This window comes from Littorina saxatilis, linkage group LG16, assembly GCF_037325665.1.
Source record: "Littorina saxatilis isolate snail1 linkage group LG16, US_GU_Lsax_2.0, whole genome shotgun sequence".
NCBI classification, from domain to species: domain Eukaryota; kingdom Metazoa; phylum Mollusca; class Gastropoda; order Littorinimorpha; family Littorinidae; genus Littorina; species Littorina saxatilis.
The window spans coordinates 29,011,245-29,029,681 of record NC_090260.1 but is presented as its reverse complement, the minus strand read 5'-3'; the positions used below and the strand labels follow the sequence as shown (position 1 = coordinate 29,029,681).

The 18,437-nt window shown below is 42.9% G+C and overlaps 1 protein-coding gene across 1 annotated transcript in view; it reads left to right on the top strand.

Moving 5' to 3' along the window:
- Positions 1-10: 10 nt before the first annotated feature.
- Positions 11-18,437, top strand: part of LOC138950778 (solute carrier family 2, facilitated glucose transporter member 1-like) — a gene marked incomplete at its 5' end in the record, with an annotated part of 28,349 nt that continues 9,922 nt past the window's right edge. The window contains 7 exon segments of the mRNA XM_070322502.1: positions 11-108; positions 2,741-2,836; positions 8,779-8,939; positions 9,477-9,601; positions 10,486-10,656; positions 17,738-17,845; positions 18,324-18,412. Of these exon segments, the coding sequence (XP_070178603.1) occupies positions 11-108; positions 2,741-2,836; positions 8,779-8,939; positions 9,477-9,601; positions 10,486-10,656; positions 17,738-17,845; positions 18,324-18,412 (848 nt within the window).

The following is an 18,437-nucleotide window of genomic DNA, read 5'->3' as shown; positions in this document are numbered from 1 at the left end:
TGTTTTACAGCCGGCCCGTCCGTGCCTGTCGTCAAAGACAAGATGGCTGACTCCGACGACCTGGAAAAAGAGAGTCTGAACAAAGACAACGAACTGCCAGTTCATGGAGTGAGTAATTATATAGCATGTATAGACTTTGGGCAAGGTTGAGTGAGAGGGTGTGTGTGTGGGGGGGGGGGGGGGGGGTCGGGGAGGGGGGGGGGGTCGGGGAGGGGGGGGTGGTGGGGGGGAGGGGGACGGGAGAAAGGCACGTGTGTGGGTGTTAGGAACAATTATTGTGTTTTCAGCGTAGCAATAGGGTCCGATATCTTGACGAGACAAGTATAGTGCCGACGAGTCAAAGACGAGTCGGATTATACTTGTTCGAGTCTAAATATCGGACCCTATTTCTACGCTGAAAACACATTAGCGTTTATGTTGCTATTCTGACATAATATTCTGCATTGAAAACATGGGTTTTTTCTGCAACACCTACCAGATTGGTCCATTTTCCCTATAGCAGACGACGGTTTAGTGCGCATATCCCTTTGCGCATGTATCCACGGAAATCACCGAACATTAAAAACTCACGGACATGACGTTTCACGGAGAAGACACGAGATTACCGGATGTTTGGCATTACGTCAATATGCCAGGTTTAAAATGACGTCACGTATCATGCTTGCTTACGTATTCTATGTAATGTTCGAAAAGTCTGACTTCTGTTGGGGATATAGTGAATTCGCGGGATGAAGACTGCGGTCAATATGATTGTCAATGATATTAAGAGACAAGGATTTTCTCGGAAGAATGTCAAGGACTAAATGTTTCAGGCCTATAACGTCATGTGCCAATTCCAAAGAAGGTGTAGGCCTACCGATAACAAAAAGTCTATTCTCACCTGGTCTACATCATCTCTGTACACGAAACAAAACTCCCTGGTTCACAACAGCATTCCCTACTGGCTGGCTAATCAAATCCAGAAAATACAGCCATCACACACTTGGATTGGATTGGATTGGATCAGATTTACAGTCCAGTGAGGTTACCCTCATGGAAATCACTGGATCAGTCTAGTTGGTACACACCAACACACACGGATTCTACAAACAGTGTAGACCTATGTTACAAAAAAATTCAAAATCTTCATTTAACATTTTGATCTATATCACTTGAAAGAGTAGAAAATCAGCATTCCAATGGTATATATAACTTTGAGATTGGATAAGTGTAACCCGAGTTATGAATTTTTAAAGTAATAAAATTCGTAATAGAGGCAAAGAGGATAAATTGAAACCATTTTTGACATTTTTCAGCTAAAATTAACTGTAACCCACACATTTGTTTATCAATATTGTTCAATTTGGTATCAAAAGAAAGGTTCAGAGCTCTATTAAACAACTATAAAAAAATAAAAATAAAATTTTTTATTTTTTTTAGTAAGTTAGTATGAAACTGAGAGCAGACGAACTTTACCGACCGCCATGTTGGATGGTGACAATCCGGGCGCAAAGCGGCGCATCCGTTAAAAGGTACTTCGCATCGCTTTATCGACTTGAAACTTTGGGAAACAGCAGGAAAATGGTCAAACTAACTGTTCAGAGGGGTCTCATAAGAGTTCAAAGGCTATAAATTGTTTTATAAAAGTACCTCTTGTGTGTCTTCTTCGCCCGATATTCTGGCCGGCGAGCTCGACAGTGTTGGACTCGCCATCTTTCTTAATCTTAAAGTCAAGAATGTGCTCTACGTCTTCGACAGGGTGCCCATGTGATGTGAATTTGGAAAAGAATAGAAAAGAGGACCCCAAAACTGAGCCAGTGTGAGTGATCAGAAAATGGGGGGCCATTATCAATGACGTCAAAAATTGAGCTGCGTGCGCACTTTGTAACATACCTAAACAGTGGCACATTCCCAGAGAAGGATTATTTCACAGATGCGCAATCCAATCCATGATTCACAGCTTATGCACAGGCACAAATCCAAACATTGTTTCACTTCCAAATGCACAAAAATCCACAATGCATACAAATTCCGGCAAAGCTGGATATGCTTTTCTCTGCCAGTCCAGGTCACAAGTGCGCGCTTGTTTTCAACGTTGGGCGAGTTCATTTCAACTTTTACTCATTTTAGTCGGGAAAAGGGGAAGGGGGGAGAGGGCCTTATATGACGCAGCTTGATTATGCGTCACCTGCCCAAACATTCTTTTATCAATACGACCTAAACTATTAATTTAATTTATTAAGAACAAAACTAAACATTCCCCATTCAGGAATATTCAAACAAATGCATAGTATGTGTGTTTCATCCAAATCTAACTCGCAGAAGTAACCAATATTTATAGACACTTGTAAGCTGACACCCCTGCCTTTGAATGACGACACCCTGACGACGCAATACAGGCGCTAGAAATAATAATTCTATTGACACAGTCACACGATGTCAATACAGATTTCTCTCACTCACCACATTATCACAACCCTCGAATTCCCCCACGTGTCTATAAGAATACCAATATTGTGTGTTAGTGTTAGTGTTAGTGTGTGTGTGTGTGTGTGTGTGTGTGTGTCTGTGTGTGTGTCTGTGTGTGTCTGTGTGTGTGTGTGTGCGTGTGTGTGTGTGTGTGTGTGTGTGTGTGTGTGTGTGTCTGTGTGTGTGTGTTTGTGCGTTCTTGCAGGCATCCGGGTGTTTGTGCTTATGGTTTCCTGCAATGATTGCTCTAGCATATGATGAGTCTCACAATGATTCATCTTTTCTTTTTCAGCATGTGACGCCACGACTGATTCTTGCAGTGGTTTTTGCTGTCCTCGGATCATTCTGTTTTGGGTACAACACTGGTGTCATTAATGCCCCAGAGGCTGTAAGTGCGTCTGTCTGTCTGTCTGTCTGTCTGCCTGCCCCTGTGAGGTGTTTGTCTCTTGTGTTCGTCTGCTTGTCCTGTTGGTCTTCATGTCTTTGTCTGCCCGTCTGTCCTGTTGTTGTTATCCTTGTTTGAAAACAAAACTGGGTCGTTAATGGCCAAGAGAATGTGGGTCTGTTTGTCTGTCTGTCTGTCTGTCTGCCTGTCTTTGTCCGCCCGTCTGTCCTATGTTTGCATCCTCGATTTGGTAATAGCGTTTGATAACAACACTGGTGTCATTAATGGCCCAGAGGCTGTTAGTCGGTTTGTCTGTCTGTCTTTGTGTAGTGTCTGTCTCTATAGTATCCGTATGTCGGTTCTGTGTTGGGATCCTTCTGTTTTGCATACAACGTAATCAAAGGCAATCTCCTTCGCGTGAAATTTATCAGCATGAGAAATTATCTGCATCATCAGATGTTTCCCCGGAAAGCGGCGTATGACTGCCTAAATGGCGGGGTAAAAACGGTTAAACACGTACAAACCCACTCGTGCAAAAGCATGAGTAAATGTGGGAGTTTCAGCCCATGAGTGAAAAAAAAGAAGAAGAAGATGTTTGGTGGCTTGTTGTCAGACAAGCTTGGTTTTTTTGCCGGTCCGAGTGGAGCATATCGCCTTCTGTTACATTTTGTATTAACCTCGGGCGAACATACACAATCATTGACAGGGAGCAACGTTGTGAACCCAGGTTTTGTTTTTTTAAATGCAAGGTTAAGGGCCCCATTAAACGTTCCGGATACTTAATATTGTAATTTGTAGGTTTGTTTGTTTGTTTTCTCTTTATTTCAAACTTTTGTGGATTATATGTTTCGGAATTTTCAACATAATTTGGAAATTGCATCTAAACCCAATTTAAAAAAATCATTTCCTCTAAGAGAGAGTGCATATAAACCTATTTTTGGCTTACGTAAGTGTAGCCTATGCGATGATAAACTGTGTCTGTCTGTGCGTGTGTGTGTGTGTGTGTGTGTGTGTGTGTGTGTGTGTGTGTGTGTGTGTGTGTGTGTGTGTGTGTGTGTGTGTGTGATAGAAACTTTAACATTTGACTAAACGCCGAAATACTAATTTTACCTGGTTATTATCCAAGCAACAGCTTCAAAATATTGAAGCAATGATCAACATTTCGTCGACACGTATGTAGTTAAAGTGTGTATCCAAAGAAAACGGGTTGTGGGGGGTTTTGGGGGGGTAAAAACAGCTGACTGATTTGTGTCGTGTGAGGTATGTAGACCAGGTCAGGGGTCAAGGTTAGGTCAGATCGCGTGAAGGATTGTGGTATAGATACAGTTATCACCGAGCTGCAGTTCGCCGATTCGAAGAAGACGACTCATGATTTCACATTGTTCGGTTTCGTAGCTCCAGAAAAATAGATAAAGAAGATACCAAAGGAGATTTCCTACAGGTTAATCTGCACAGCGTGTTTCCAGTGTCTGCGCGAGGAAGCGCTGTCGACTGAAAGCGCAGTGTCGATTTGGCCATCGTGTCCTCGTAAGTACTAAACAGTAGGCTACAGACAGACATATCTAGATCTAGTGTCTCGCACTCTTGCACCGTATCACTTATGCTTACTCTTTCTTTCTTTCTTTATTTGGTGTTTAACGTCGTTTTCAACCGTTCAAGGTTATATCGCGACGGTATACTTACTGTGTGTGTGTATGTGTGACGGAGTGATTGAGTTTGTGTTACTGTTTGTCGATTTCTTACGTGAGCCGTGATGGCTTCGCCTCTTGTTGTTATAAATGTGATTAATTAAACCAATTTGCCATTGTGATATTAGTAGGGAAGCCTATAACAATATCCATAGTATTTCTGTTTACGCGTGTAAAGGCTTTATGAGCATGAATACATTAGTTAATATAAGATGTTTATGAATGTTACATTTCGTATATAATATCACGTTCTGTAACACTTTTTTTTTAATTATAGTTATTAATCACTTAATAATCATTTGAGAAGGACAATTTGATTGCACGGTAGGCAATGGCAATTGTGACCCTCCACCACAGAATGAGTCGCATGTCACCTTTGCATGATTTTCATATTTTTACATTTTCATAAAGAGTTTGTTATGCTCTATCCAGTGGTGAAAACCGTTTTAGAAAAGAGCAAAAACTGTTTGAGTTATAAGCCTGTGACTAAGGTGACCCTCACACTGTTACCAGACACTCCCCGGACTTATATTAAGCCTAGCGCAGAACCGCGTAAGGTGACATGCGACTCATTTCGTGGTGGAGGGTCACAATTGTTATTCCTAAAACACACACACAGAACATGACCATATATGCATACTAATAAAGTGATGTCAAAGGAGCTTAATAACATCGTGGTATATATTGATCCGTTTGATTGTAAGTTTGTAAGTTAAGGTAAGCAAGGTACATAATGATGGCAAATGAGCAAAACAACGTGATAATTAATGATAATGCTGGTTGATTTTAAAGTAACCACGGTTACTAAATGATGGCCAATGAGTTAATAAACACAATATTTGTCTGCTTGATGTTAGAATAAACAAGGAACGGACTGATGCACAATGAGCTATACAACTTGCTATCTATGTATCTGTTGTGTTCATCAGTAATACCAGCTTATTTTTCTATAGTTTTGTTATTTGACCTTTTATTCAATGAAAAACAGTTGAACAATAATTGTATGACTGTATTTCGTATTGTTAAGGGTGAAATATCTACACACAAAAATAGCTCACTGCTAAGTGCAAACCCAGTGCAGGCCTTTTATACAAGTAAAAACAATTGAACAAGAATTGTACGATTGTATTTCTTGTTATGACGGGTGAAATATCTACACACAGTGGGCGTTTACTAGGTACTGTACCCTGTGCGCAAAATGTGACCAAAAGTAGGGGGTGGGCGTTTACTCGATACTGGCGTATTAAAGGTAGTTTACGGTATATACAAACGTAGACCTTTAATCCACCATCCTCTTCGCTACCATCATATCTCCCTTTGAGATAATCAGTTTAAGTGATGATCCTCCACAATCCCCCCTGAGATCAAACAGATAAACATGTGCCACATTCCAGTTTCGATCAGTGGAGTAGACAAGGAAAATAAACAAAACGATTATTCAGTCTGCTATTATTGTTTTTTTCCAAATGTTTCGCTTCCTTGGAAATGTTTCGGGGGGTGGACAGAAAACAGATTCAAGAGAGGCTAGCGAATCGCAATACATTTTTGACTGGGATGGAAAAGAAGAAACGAAAGCTTCATCTTGGGAGGGAAGTGATGTCTGAAGAGGTTGATTTAGGTTTTCTTGGATTTCTTGACTAAGAACGGGTAGAGGGCCGTGTCGTCAGGAACAAAGATCTTTTGAAGTTATAAACTTGTTAACAGACACTAAAGGAACAAGGCTATCTTCGTGGTTTTCTTGCAAAATTCCTTGTGTGTGTGTGTACGTGTGTGTGTGTGTGTGTGTGTGTGTGTGTGTACGTGTGTGTGTGTGTGTGTGTATGTGTGTGTGTGTGTGTGTGTGTGTGTGTGTGTGTGTGTGTGTGTGTGTGTGTGTGTGTGTGTGTTGAGAGAGATGACAGTGTTGTGCAATAACGCATCCTTTGAACACTGCTATGCCAAATGACCAAAATATCGATATTCTAGCTAAGGAGCCGCTCCTGCAAAGGGTATAGTACCTAGTAAACGGGGTCCTGATTTGGCCTGCCGCCTATTATAGTCCGCTGGACCCGAAAAGCAATAGCTAAGTAACTAACTAACCTAGTAAACGCCCACCCCCTACGTTTGGGCGAAATTGGTGCACTGGGGGGGGGGGGGGGGGGGGGGGGGGCGTATACAAGGTAGTTTACGGTATATGAAGTGTACTGTTTTTTTTATGATCAATGTTGTATTTCACACATGTGCTACTTTGTGATGGCCCATAACGTGTTTATATTTTATTGAATATTTTGTGGTCAATGTTTTTGTCGCATACTGTCCTTAAATAATGTGTGTGTTTTTTCTTCTGTTTTAAGTGATAATGTCATATCAACATCATAAAGCAACTCATAAAGCAACTCTAAACAGCAAAATCCAACTGACAAAAACTACCGGCCCAGGGCCGGATCTGGGGGGGGGGGGGGGGTTTCCTGGGGTTCCGGACCCCCCCCCCCCCCCCCCCCCCTGGCCATCCAATGTACTTCTCAGAGAAAATAAAATGTGGACTTTGGACCCCTGCCTTCAGTTGGAACCCCCCCCCCCCCCCCCCCCCTCAAACGAACTTGGTCTAATCCATCGAAGTACGTTTGTTGTGCAAGTCATTTAAGCAGCGTCACCAATTCTAATCAACTAAATCCAACAGACTAACAGAAGCAGCTTTACAACTATCGAAATAACTTTGGAACAAGAGTCATGAAGCAAATTAAAAAGTATAATCAACTGAATCCAACAGAACATCACACGCAGCTTTGCCACCATCCACGTACCTTTTGAACACATGTCAAAGAGCAAGTCAATAATTATAATCACGAATCTAGCAGACAAACACTACTAGCTCCTTGTCTCTCGGACCGACTATTTTGTTTTATAGGCCTCTAAACCCTTAAAGGAACCTCCTTCTGGTGAAAATAGTTCGGCTGACGATCTAAGATCCGGCCTGGCTTTCATATAGGATAAGACCATCCCTCCACTTGGATATTTACCACAAATCAACACTCAGCTTGTTTGGGGGAAATTCAAGTGTTACGCCCTCACAGCAAAGCCATTAGGGGCATGTTACCGGGTTTTTAACCCGACTTTAGATGAGATACACAAGTGTATGCGTGTTTTGGTGGTATCAGCCATCTGCACTTATGGCAGTGTGACCGAGGTCTTTTACCGAGGGGGTACGGGTGGGAGATGGATACCGTCTCTGGGTCTGCACATAACGTTGACCCGTGTCCGTCCCGGCCCGGATTCGAACCAGCGACCTTCCGATCACAAGTCCAGTGCTCTACCACCTGAGCTACCCGGGCCACCCAGCTTGTTTGTTTGAAAGTTTGTTAAAGACCACTTTTTTAATTTTTTTAAAGCCACTTGGTGTCTTTTACGAAATGAATTTCTGAAAACCTTCTCACTGTGAACATGTACACAGAGCATCCAGGCTGTTCATTTTTAGTAAGTGACAAAGTGGAAGGATGCTATTACTCAATGTAAACGCCAGGCCTGATCCGAAATGGTAAGCCAAATTGTATTCCTTTAAAGCCTATCCTTAACTGGCTGAAGTCGATTTCGCGCAGCTGCTGGCCGCACAAAGCTTTAGCGCTGCGTTTTGGATGCAAAAAAAAACACTTCGCAAAATCTTCGCCAAGTCGACTTCGGGCCTAAACAAGGACCGCCTTAAAGGTCCTTGTCTACATTTGTATACCGAAATCGCCATTTGACCATTCAAATGCAGAGTCTATTACCTTCAAATATCAACATACACCCCCTTTCGATCAGAAAAGACGAAGCCAGTGTAGCCGTTTGAAAAGTCATTGTAGTATTCCAGCGTAGTACTCATAGTAGGATATCCTTATTTGGAAAATGCCAAGCGCAAAACTCCTCTCAAATCCCGTGCATTTCGTGCGTTTAAAAAAAAAGCGTGGACAGCGCTCCAGTGTCAAACGGTTGCTGCACTTGTTTGGGCGTGGCTATAAGCATAGTGACATGAATTTGATTGGTCAGTATTTTTAGGCAAAGCACATGTTCTCAGCAAACAGAAAAGAAAATATTGGAAGCGTGAGTCATGCCACCCAAAAATAAAATCTTTTTTTACATATATTTTTTTGCTATAACTTTTTTACCCATGGTTCATTCATCATCTGACATAACTTTTTAGCGAAATCTAACCATAAGATTATTGAAAAAAAGCAAAAATGTAGACGACCAACTTTAAGGCTCACCAGCACGTGATATACACTCACACATTTCTATCTCCAGGTGATCAAGTCGTTCATGAACGAAACCGAGTTTCGACGGAACGGCGTTGAAATGTCTGAGACCAAGACGACAAGTCTCTTCGCCCTGATCGTCGCCATCTTTGCCGTGGGGGGTTGCTGCGGGGGCGTCATGGCGGGCTGGTGGTCCAATTACTTTGGAAGGTGACATTCAATTATTTTGTGTTGATATATAATTTTTTTTTAATGAAAGCGTACGCACACTCACACGCGCCCATGTGAGCGGACGCACTCGCACACACACGCACGACAGCGCACAAACGTGCGCCCGGACACATACACACGACCGCGCACAAACGCACACACAAGCAAACGCGCACTCACACATTTACACACACACACACACACACACACGCACCCACACACACACACACACACACACACACACACACACACACACACACACACACACACACACACACACACACTCTCTCTCTCTCTCTCTCTCTCTCTCTCTCTCTCTCTCTCTCTCTCTGTCCGCCCGTCTGCCTGTCCGTCTGTCTGTCTCTCTCCCTCTCTCTCTCTCCCCCTATCTCTCTCTATCTCTCTCCCTCTCTCTCTCTGTCTCTCTCTCTCTCTGTCTCTCTCTCCCTCTCTCTCCCCTCCCCCTCCCTCTCTTTTTTTCTATCTTTCTCTTTTCCTTTCGCTCCCACTCACTCACCTTTTTCCCCTTTATTTAAGGAAAAACGGGATGACAGTGAATGCGGCAATAGGCTTCGTGGCCGCTGCCCTGATGTTCTTCAGCAAGATGGGCAGAACATATGAGATGATCATCGTAGGGAGATTGCTCATCGGGTTTAACTGTGGTGAGTGGGACATGCCTTGAACAGGCGCAGTGGCGTAGTGGCTAAGACATCGGCACCCTAATCGGAAGGTCGTGAGTTCGAACACCGGCCGCGGCCGCCTGGTTGGTAAACGTAGGAGATTTGTTCAGATTGTTCGTGTGTACACGCAAGCACAAGACCAAGTGCGCACGGAAAGGATCCTGTAATCCATGTCAGAGTACTGTAGGTTAAAGGAACACGAATATACCTAGCATGCTTCCCCCGAAAGCGGCGTATGGCTGCCTGAATGGCGGGGTAAACACGGTCATACACGTCGAAACCCACTCGTGCAAAGACATGAGTGAACATGGGAATTTCAGCCCATGAACGAAGAAGAGACATTGAGCTAGCTTCCCCGTGATACCTGGCAAAAAACTACAAAGTATTCGATTTCTGTGTGATTCAGAAAATGGTACACTGACTTGTCCCATTACCGTGTCACCGGTGTGACATGTTTAAACTTTGGAGCGGTTTAGACTCCGCAGGGCCTTCTTCTTAATTCCTGTTACCCCGCCATTTAGGCAGCCAATACACCCCACGTCACATTTGATAATGCTATTTTATTTGTTATTTTATTTTTGCCTCGTTTGTACACAGGCCGCCCCCCATCTCCCACCCCCACACAGGATTGTACACATTCCTGAAAAATACAAATAATTTCATGTCTGTTATGTTGCCGTTGACAGGATTGTACCCAGGCCTGAAAAATACAAATAATTTCATGCCTGTTATGCTGCCGTTGACAGGATTGTACACAGGCCTGAAAAATACAAATAATTTCATGCCTGTTATGTTGCCGTTGACAGGATTGTACACAGGCCTGAAAAATACAAATAATTTCATGCCTGTTATGTTGCCGTTGACAGGATTGTACACAGGCCTGACCCCCTTGTACCTGTCGGAGATTAGCACGCCCAACATCAGAGGCGCCCTGGGCGTTCTGCATCAACTGGGCGTGGTGTCTGGCATTCTCCTGTCACAGACTCTCGGCTTCCCTGAAGTCTTGGGCAACGCTGGCCATTGGGAAATTCTCTTGGGTGAGTCGACGGATTGTGTGTGTGTGTGTGTGTGTGTGTGTGTGTGTGTGTATGTGGATGTGTGTGTGTGTGTTTGTGTGTGTGTGTCTGCGTGTGTGTGTTTGTGTGTGTGAATCATAGTGTGTGTGTGTGTGTGTGTGTGTGTGTGTGTGTATGTGTGTGTGTGAGTGTAAGCTACGCATGAGGCACAGTGCTGTTTAGAGATCTAATAAACAAAGGGAAGTAGCTCAGCACTCTAAACACATACGACAGGTGCCAGGAGACTGGTTCCGAATATCTCTCACTTACTATATTACACATTTTGTATGCATTTTTTTGTTAGTGCTTACTTCCCTTTGTTTATCAGATATGGTTTGAGAGGTTCATACTATGGTGATAACTGTTTCGTAAAACAGGTCCCTCAACGGTAAGGACACTTTCCCCCGAAGGACATCATAAGATGTTTGGTGGCTTGTTGACAGACCAGCTTTTTTGTTGGTCCAAGGGGACCATATCGTCTTTTGTTTCATCTTTATCGACCAAGGCCGAAGGCCGCGGTTGATAAATATGAGACAGAAGGCGATAATGCTCCCCGAGGACCAACAACAAAATGCTGGTCTGACGACAAGCCACCAAACATCGTTTTTGTCATCATTTTGGTTGTGCAACATAATGCACAATAACCCACAGGGAGACGAATTTTTAGAATCCAACTCCGGGCCACAAAGCATCGTCACAGTAGCACGAGATAACACGTCAAACTTGTATGTGACGTCAAACGTAGCTTGTTGACGCTTTTCTTCCAGTCTGAAAATGTACAGAGCTGCGATCATACCTGTGAATTCAGTAAGTGTTGAGCATATTTCTTTTCTTTTAAGTGTTTGTGACTTTTCGTTGTGGATTTTGCGATTACAGAGATAAGTTGCAAATTAACCATGAGTCGCCGCGGTAATTATCAACATTGATTGGGTCTTTGAGAGTGAATGCTTACAATCGTTGTCCTCGGAAACACAAATCCAAAGCCACGATGGTTCCACACATCAAACAATCAGCCTGATTGGCTTTTACTTTGACAATCCACGTTTCACATGAAAGCTCAAACCCATTCACCACCTCGAGTTATTGCATGGGGAACATGAGATTTATTTACCAGGTGTTTGTGAATGAAAACTCGTGAAAATGATGACATTGTCTGTTGTCCATCGAGACATAAGGCTGGCTGAAATTAATGTGCTTGTCGATAGAGAAGCACTTCCCAATAACGGACACATGTTGTCTATTTGTCTGTGAACTTTTTGACTGAAACGTGTCGTTCATGAGAGATTGCCGGTCCGATAAAGGACAATTTCTGTTGACAATCGATTAGTGAACGACTAAAACGTGTCTTTCATAAGAGGTGACCTGTTTTAATACCCCCATTCCACACAACCGTTCTAGCTTCCGTTCCCAGCCGTCCCGAGGACGGCTGCCACAACAATGAGACGCTGCTCAAACGGCCGTTTTTGGCATCTTTGAGCAGCGTCTGACCGTACTGGCAGCCGTCCTCAGGACGGCTTGCAACGGAAGCTAGAACGGATGTGTGGAATGGGAGAATGACAACGCAGTGTGTGAGAGCGCTAGCGTTGCGTTACCATTGCGTTATAAGTTCCATTAACGATCCACGAGTTCCGTTGCCGACGTGTTAAGGTTCCATTACCGTTCATTTGGAACGGGCGGGAAATGGCTAACATTTTGAACATGCAGCCCGAACTCACCCGTCCCAACCGTTCCTACAAAGAAAGGCCGGCTCCTAGGGGGATCCGGGGGCATGCCCCCCCTTCCGGAAAATGTCTGATAACAGCCAAGGAAAATGGAGCAATCGGGTGCAATCTGAGCCATAAGTTGTTTGTTTTTTTCAATTTTTGTTTGTTTGTTTTTTGGTTTTTTTTAAAGTTTTTTGTATGCTACGCTGGGGGGGGGGGGGGAGTTCCGGAAACCCCGGAAACCCCCCCTGGATCCGCCCCTGCCTCCCGATCCCTCCCATTCCCGTGCCGTTCCTTGGTCGCTACGGGAACGGGACCTAGAACGGATGTGTGGAATTGGGGTATAACCAAGACTGGAAATCGAGATGACTACTTGAGAAAACTACTCGACAGATCTTTCTGAAACCGTACATACACATTTTTCTAGATGATGTCCTTTGACCATTGTTTTTACATTTAGTCAAGTTTTGACTAGATGTTTTAACATAGAGGGGGAATCGAGACGAGGGTCGTGGTGTATGTGTGTCTGTGTGTGTTTGTGTGTGTGTGTGGGTGTGTGTGTGTGTTTGTGTGTCTGTCTGTCTGTCTGTCTGTCTGTCTGTCTGTCTGTCTGTCTGTCTGTCTGTCTGTCTGTCTGTGCGGTGTGTGTAGAGCGATTTAGACTAAACTAGTGGACCGATCTTTATGAAATTTGACATGAGAGTTCCTGGGAATGATATCCCCGGACTTTTTTTTCATTTTTTCGATAAATACCTTTGATGACGTCATATCCGGCTTTTTGTAAAAGTTGAGGCGGCACTGTCACACCCTAATTTTTCAATCAAAATGATTGAAATTTTAGCAATGCAATCTTCGACGTAGGCCGGACTTTGGTATTGCATTTCAGCTTGGTGGCTTCAAAACTAGTTAATGACTTTGGTCATTGAAAATCTGAAAATTGTAATAATGTTTTTATTTTTATTTAGAACGATCCAAATTTACGTTCATCTTATTCTACATCATTTTCTGATTCCACAAACATATAGATATGTTATATTTGGATTTAAAACAAGCTCTGAAAATTACAAATAATAAAAATTATGATCAAAATTAAATTTCCAAAATCGATTTAAAAACAATTTCATCTTATTCCTTGTCGGTCCCTGATTAAAAAAACATATAGATATGATATGTTTGGATTAAAAACAAATTCAGTAAGCTAAAAAGAATAGACATACAGAAAAATGTGTTATCCTGCTCAGCGCGACCACTACCGCACTATTCTGCATGGCTTGTCGATTGCACTGCCTTTGCCACGAGCGGTGGACTGACGAAACTACGAGTATGTGGTCTTGGTGAAAAAAAGCAGTGCGTTCAGTTTCATTCTGTGAGTTCGACAGCTTGACTAAATGTTGTTATTTCGCCTTACGCGACTTGTTCTTTTTTGTGATAAATGTCTTTGATCAGGCCAAACAAAAATATATGTTGGTTTAGAGTAACGTGACCCCAAAAAATAGGGTCGGTAGGTCGGCTTTTTATATTTAGTCAAGTTTTGACTAAATATTTTAACATCGAGGGGGAATCGAAACGAGGGTCGTGGTGTATGTGTGTGTGTGTGTGCGTGTGTGTGTGTGCGTGTGTGTGTGTGTGTAGAGCGATTCAGACTAAACTACTGGACCGATCTTTATGAAATTTGACATGAGAGTTCCTGGGTATGAAATCCCCGAACGTTTTTTTCATTTTTTTGATAAATGTCTTTGATGACGTCATATCCGGCTTTTCGTGAAAGTTGAGGCGGCACTGTCACGCCCTCATTTTTCAACCAAATTGGTTCAAATTTTGGTCAAGTAATCTTCGACGAAGCCCGGGGTTCGGTATTGCATTTCAGCGTGGTGGCTTAAAAATTAATTAATGACTTTGGTCATTACAAATCGGAAAATTGTAAAAAAAATAAAAATTTATAAAACGATCCACATTTACGTTTATTTTATTCTCCATCATTTGCTGATTCCAAAAACATATAAATATGTTATATTCGGATTAAAAACAAGCTCTGAAAATTAAATATATAACAATTATTATCAAAATTAAATTGTCCAAATCAATTTAAAAACACTTTCATCTTATTCCTTGTCGGTTCCTGATTCCAAAAACATATAGATATGATATGTTTGGATTAAAAACACGCTCAGAAAGTTAAAACAAAGAGAGGTACAGAAAAGCGTGCTATCCTTCTTAGCGCAACTACTACCCCGCTCTTCTTGTCAATTTCACTGCCTTTGCCATGAGCGGTGGCCTGACGATGCTACGAGTAAAATGGCATTGCGTTTCATTCTGTGAGTTCGACAGCTACTTGACTAAATATTGTATTTTCGCCTTACGCGACTTGTTTACATTTAGTCAAGTTTTGACGGGTATTCGGCTCTACTTCTTTCCTCATTCGGCTGTACTTCTTACCGGCGAAGCCGGGTACCCGGCGAAGCGGGTATTTATTCTAGTATGTTATATTTGGATAAAAAAAACAAGCTCTGAAAATTACAAATATAAAAATTATGATCAAAATTAAATTTCCGAAATCGATTTAACCCATTATTGCCTAGCGTCCTCATATGAGGACACCTCGAATTTAGGCATTTCTGTCAGAGCCAATAAGTGAATGACTCATTTTTTTATAACACACATATCAAGGGGGAGTAGTCTGAAGCAAACATTGCGTGCTAGAGTTTCTTCCTCTCCATAGCTTCCAGCAGCAGCCATTTTGGATTACACATGTGCTGTGTGAAACCACCAAAATGTCACCACCCAAAAGGTAAGCAAATAACTCTTTCATTTTTTACTTTTTTAATAACATTACATAAGTGAAATTGTTCTTCAATACCATTTTAGAAACTAAGTTTTTCAGTTTGTCTGAATATTTTGTGTTTTAGTGATAATGAGTAATCAAAGCGGCGTCCTCATATGAGGACGCTAGGCACGAACGGTCACAGGTTTTTAGAGTCATTTAGCATAATAGTAACTCAACATGATAGTCACTCAGTATATTTCTTTCGGCAGATATAGTGTCAATGAAGTGCTGGACATGCTGGAGGAAACCAACTACTTCCATCGAGCAGATGTCTTCATAGAGCCTCCACCAGTGGACACGCTCACGGATGAGGATAGTGGTGATGAAGAAGAGGGTCCGGCTGTTGAAAACTCGAATGGAAGACAGCTGTCAGCAAATGCCTCAGCAACGATTATTTTTCCAGATGGAAGGCCTCAACAACTTTGTCAAGCAACATAGCCTCAGCATTGACGAAAGTATGGTTCCGTACTATGGCCGTCATGGATGCAGACAGTTTATCAGGGGGAAGCCAATACGCTTTGGCTACAAGTTCTGGGTCCTGGCTACCCCTCTTGGATATGTGGTTCAGCTCGAACCCTACCAAGGTGCGAAAGGCCAGCAGGTTGCCGAGTGTCCAGGATTGGGGATGGGAGGCTCAGTGGTCGTTGATTTGATCTCAAAAATCCAGGGGAATGATGCATACCATCTGACGTTTGACAATCTTTTTACCTCGATGAAACTAGTTGACCATCTGACATCAAAAGGCATCGGATGCACAGGGACAATTAGGTCCAACCGCATGGACGATTGTCCACTCAAGAACGTCAAAGACATGCAGAAAGCAAGCTGAGGCACTTACGACTATTTCACAGATGACAAGAGCGGATTCGTTGCAGTTCGCTGGAATGACAACGTGGTGAACGTCATATCCAACTGTGTGGGCATCCATCCTGTTCAGACAACCAGCCGTTGGTCCAGATCTGCTCACCAGAGAGTGCAGATCGGTCAACCGTTTCTGATCTCCCACTACAACAAGACCATGGGTGGTGTCGACCGAATGGACCAAAATGTGGACACGTACAGAATCGCCATAAGAACCAAAAAGTGGTGGTGGCCTATTTTTGCTTACATTGTAGATGTTAGCGTGCAACAGGCATGGCTTCTGTATCGACACACAGCTGCAGCGACCAACACTCTACTGGACCTGCTTGCAGTTCGCCGTGCCATTGTCAAAAACTATTTGGCCGAAGCAGCACAACCCCCACCTGTTGGTCGTCCACATGGCCACACTCCACAACTTGACCGTAGAGTTTCCAGAGCTGTACGCTTCGATGGGAGAGACCACGTGGTACAGTGGATCGACAAGCAAATCCGCTGTGCACTCTGTCACAAGAAATGCAGACAAAAGTGTAGAAAATGCGGCGTTGGAGTGCACGTGAAATGCTTTGAGCAATTTCACACTGAGTGAACTATACAGTTCCAATTGTTGACTTCTGTTGTCCTAGTCAAGGACTAAAACGATCATCCCTGTACTGCTAGACAAGTGCTAAAGTCCTGTACCGCTAGTCAAGTGCTAAAGTCCTGTACTGCTAGTCAAGTTCTAAAGAAGTATGAGTTTACTTATTTACATTTTCCCGGTCTCTCTGGTGAAGTGCACAGGCCGGATAAATTCTCGAAAAAAGCGCCAAATTATCACCAATTTGAACATGCAAAGAGACAGTTTTCATATTTTTATTATTTTTTTACTGTTATGTTCACACGTTCAACTGTTCACAGTTTGCTGCTGCAAGAAATTAAAGATGTCCAATGTGTTTTGCAAGAAATTGTCTTATTTTGGTCTTGTTATTTACCTGTGCCCACTCGTGCCTAGCGTCCTCATATGAGGACGGTCTCTTTATAGCATATAAATCACAGCACGTGCCAAAATCATCCAAATGACAGTTACATATGACCTACAAATATCATTTGACATCAAACAAACAGAAATTTAAAATAAAAAAAAATTCAGGCATTAATGGGAAACAATTTCATCTTATGTATTACTTGTCGGTTCTTGATTCCAAAAACATATAGATATGATATGTTTGGATTAAAAACGCGCTCAGAAAGTTAAAACGAAGAGAGATACAGAAAAGCGTGCTATGCAGCACAGCGAAACCACTACCGCGCTGAACATTCTCGTCAGTTTCACTCCGTTTTGCACAAGCGGCGGACTACGGTCATTGTGAAAAAATGCAGTGCGTTCAGTTTCATTCTGTGAGTTCCACAGCTTGACTAAATGTAGTAATTTCGCCTTACGCGACTTGTTTGTTTTATATTTTTAGTCTCGGTATGGTTCGCAAAATGTGCCAACGTTTTTTGTTTTGGTTTTTTTAATTTGAGAAATGACAAAAAAAACTGTTGGGGTCGGCGGTGAAAAAATAGGGTCGGTCGGGTTACCCTAAACCAACATACATTTGTGTTTGGCCACGTCATATCCGGCTTTTTAACACAAGTTGATGCGTCACTGCCACGAACTCATGTTCGAACCAAATTGATTGTTCTTTTGATCTTTCAGGACTAACATTCATTCCATGTCTGCTGCAATTCCTGTTGTTCTTGGGCTGTCCTGAAAGTCCGAGGTATCTCCTTATTACCAAGGGCAAAGAGGAAGAGGCCGCCAAAGGTAAGAACTAGTCCGTGTTTGTGTGTGTGTGTGTTTGAGAGTGTGAGTGTGCGTGTTTGCGTGTTTGCGTGCGTGTGTATGTGTGTGTGTGTGTGTGTGTGTGTGTGTGTGTGTGTGTGTGTGTGTGAATCTGTGTGTGTGTGTTTCTGTGTGTGTTTCTGTGTGTGTGGGGGGGGTGTACCGGGCGTGCGTGTGTGTGTGTGTGTGTGCGTGTGTGTGTGTGTGTGTGTGCGTGTGTGTGTGTGTGTGAGTGTGTGTGAGTGTGTGTGTGTGTGTGTGTGTGTGTGTGTGTGTGTGTGTGTGTGTGTGTGTGTGTGTGTGTAGAAGGAGAGAGACAGAGACACAGAGAGAGAAATTAGAGAGTGTGAGTGGGGTGCTCGTACTTATTCATCATATATATCGTATGCAGCTTTGATCATGATGTGTTTGGCTGCCTTGGAATTATTTTATTTTCAAACCTTTACTTTTTGAATTTCAGCACTACGATTGTTGCGGGGCACAGACCATATTCATGCGGACATCGAGGAGATGAAGGCAGAGGCCAGGCAGCAAGCAGCTGAACCCAAGGTATTACACACACTCACACACACAC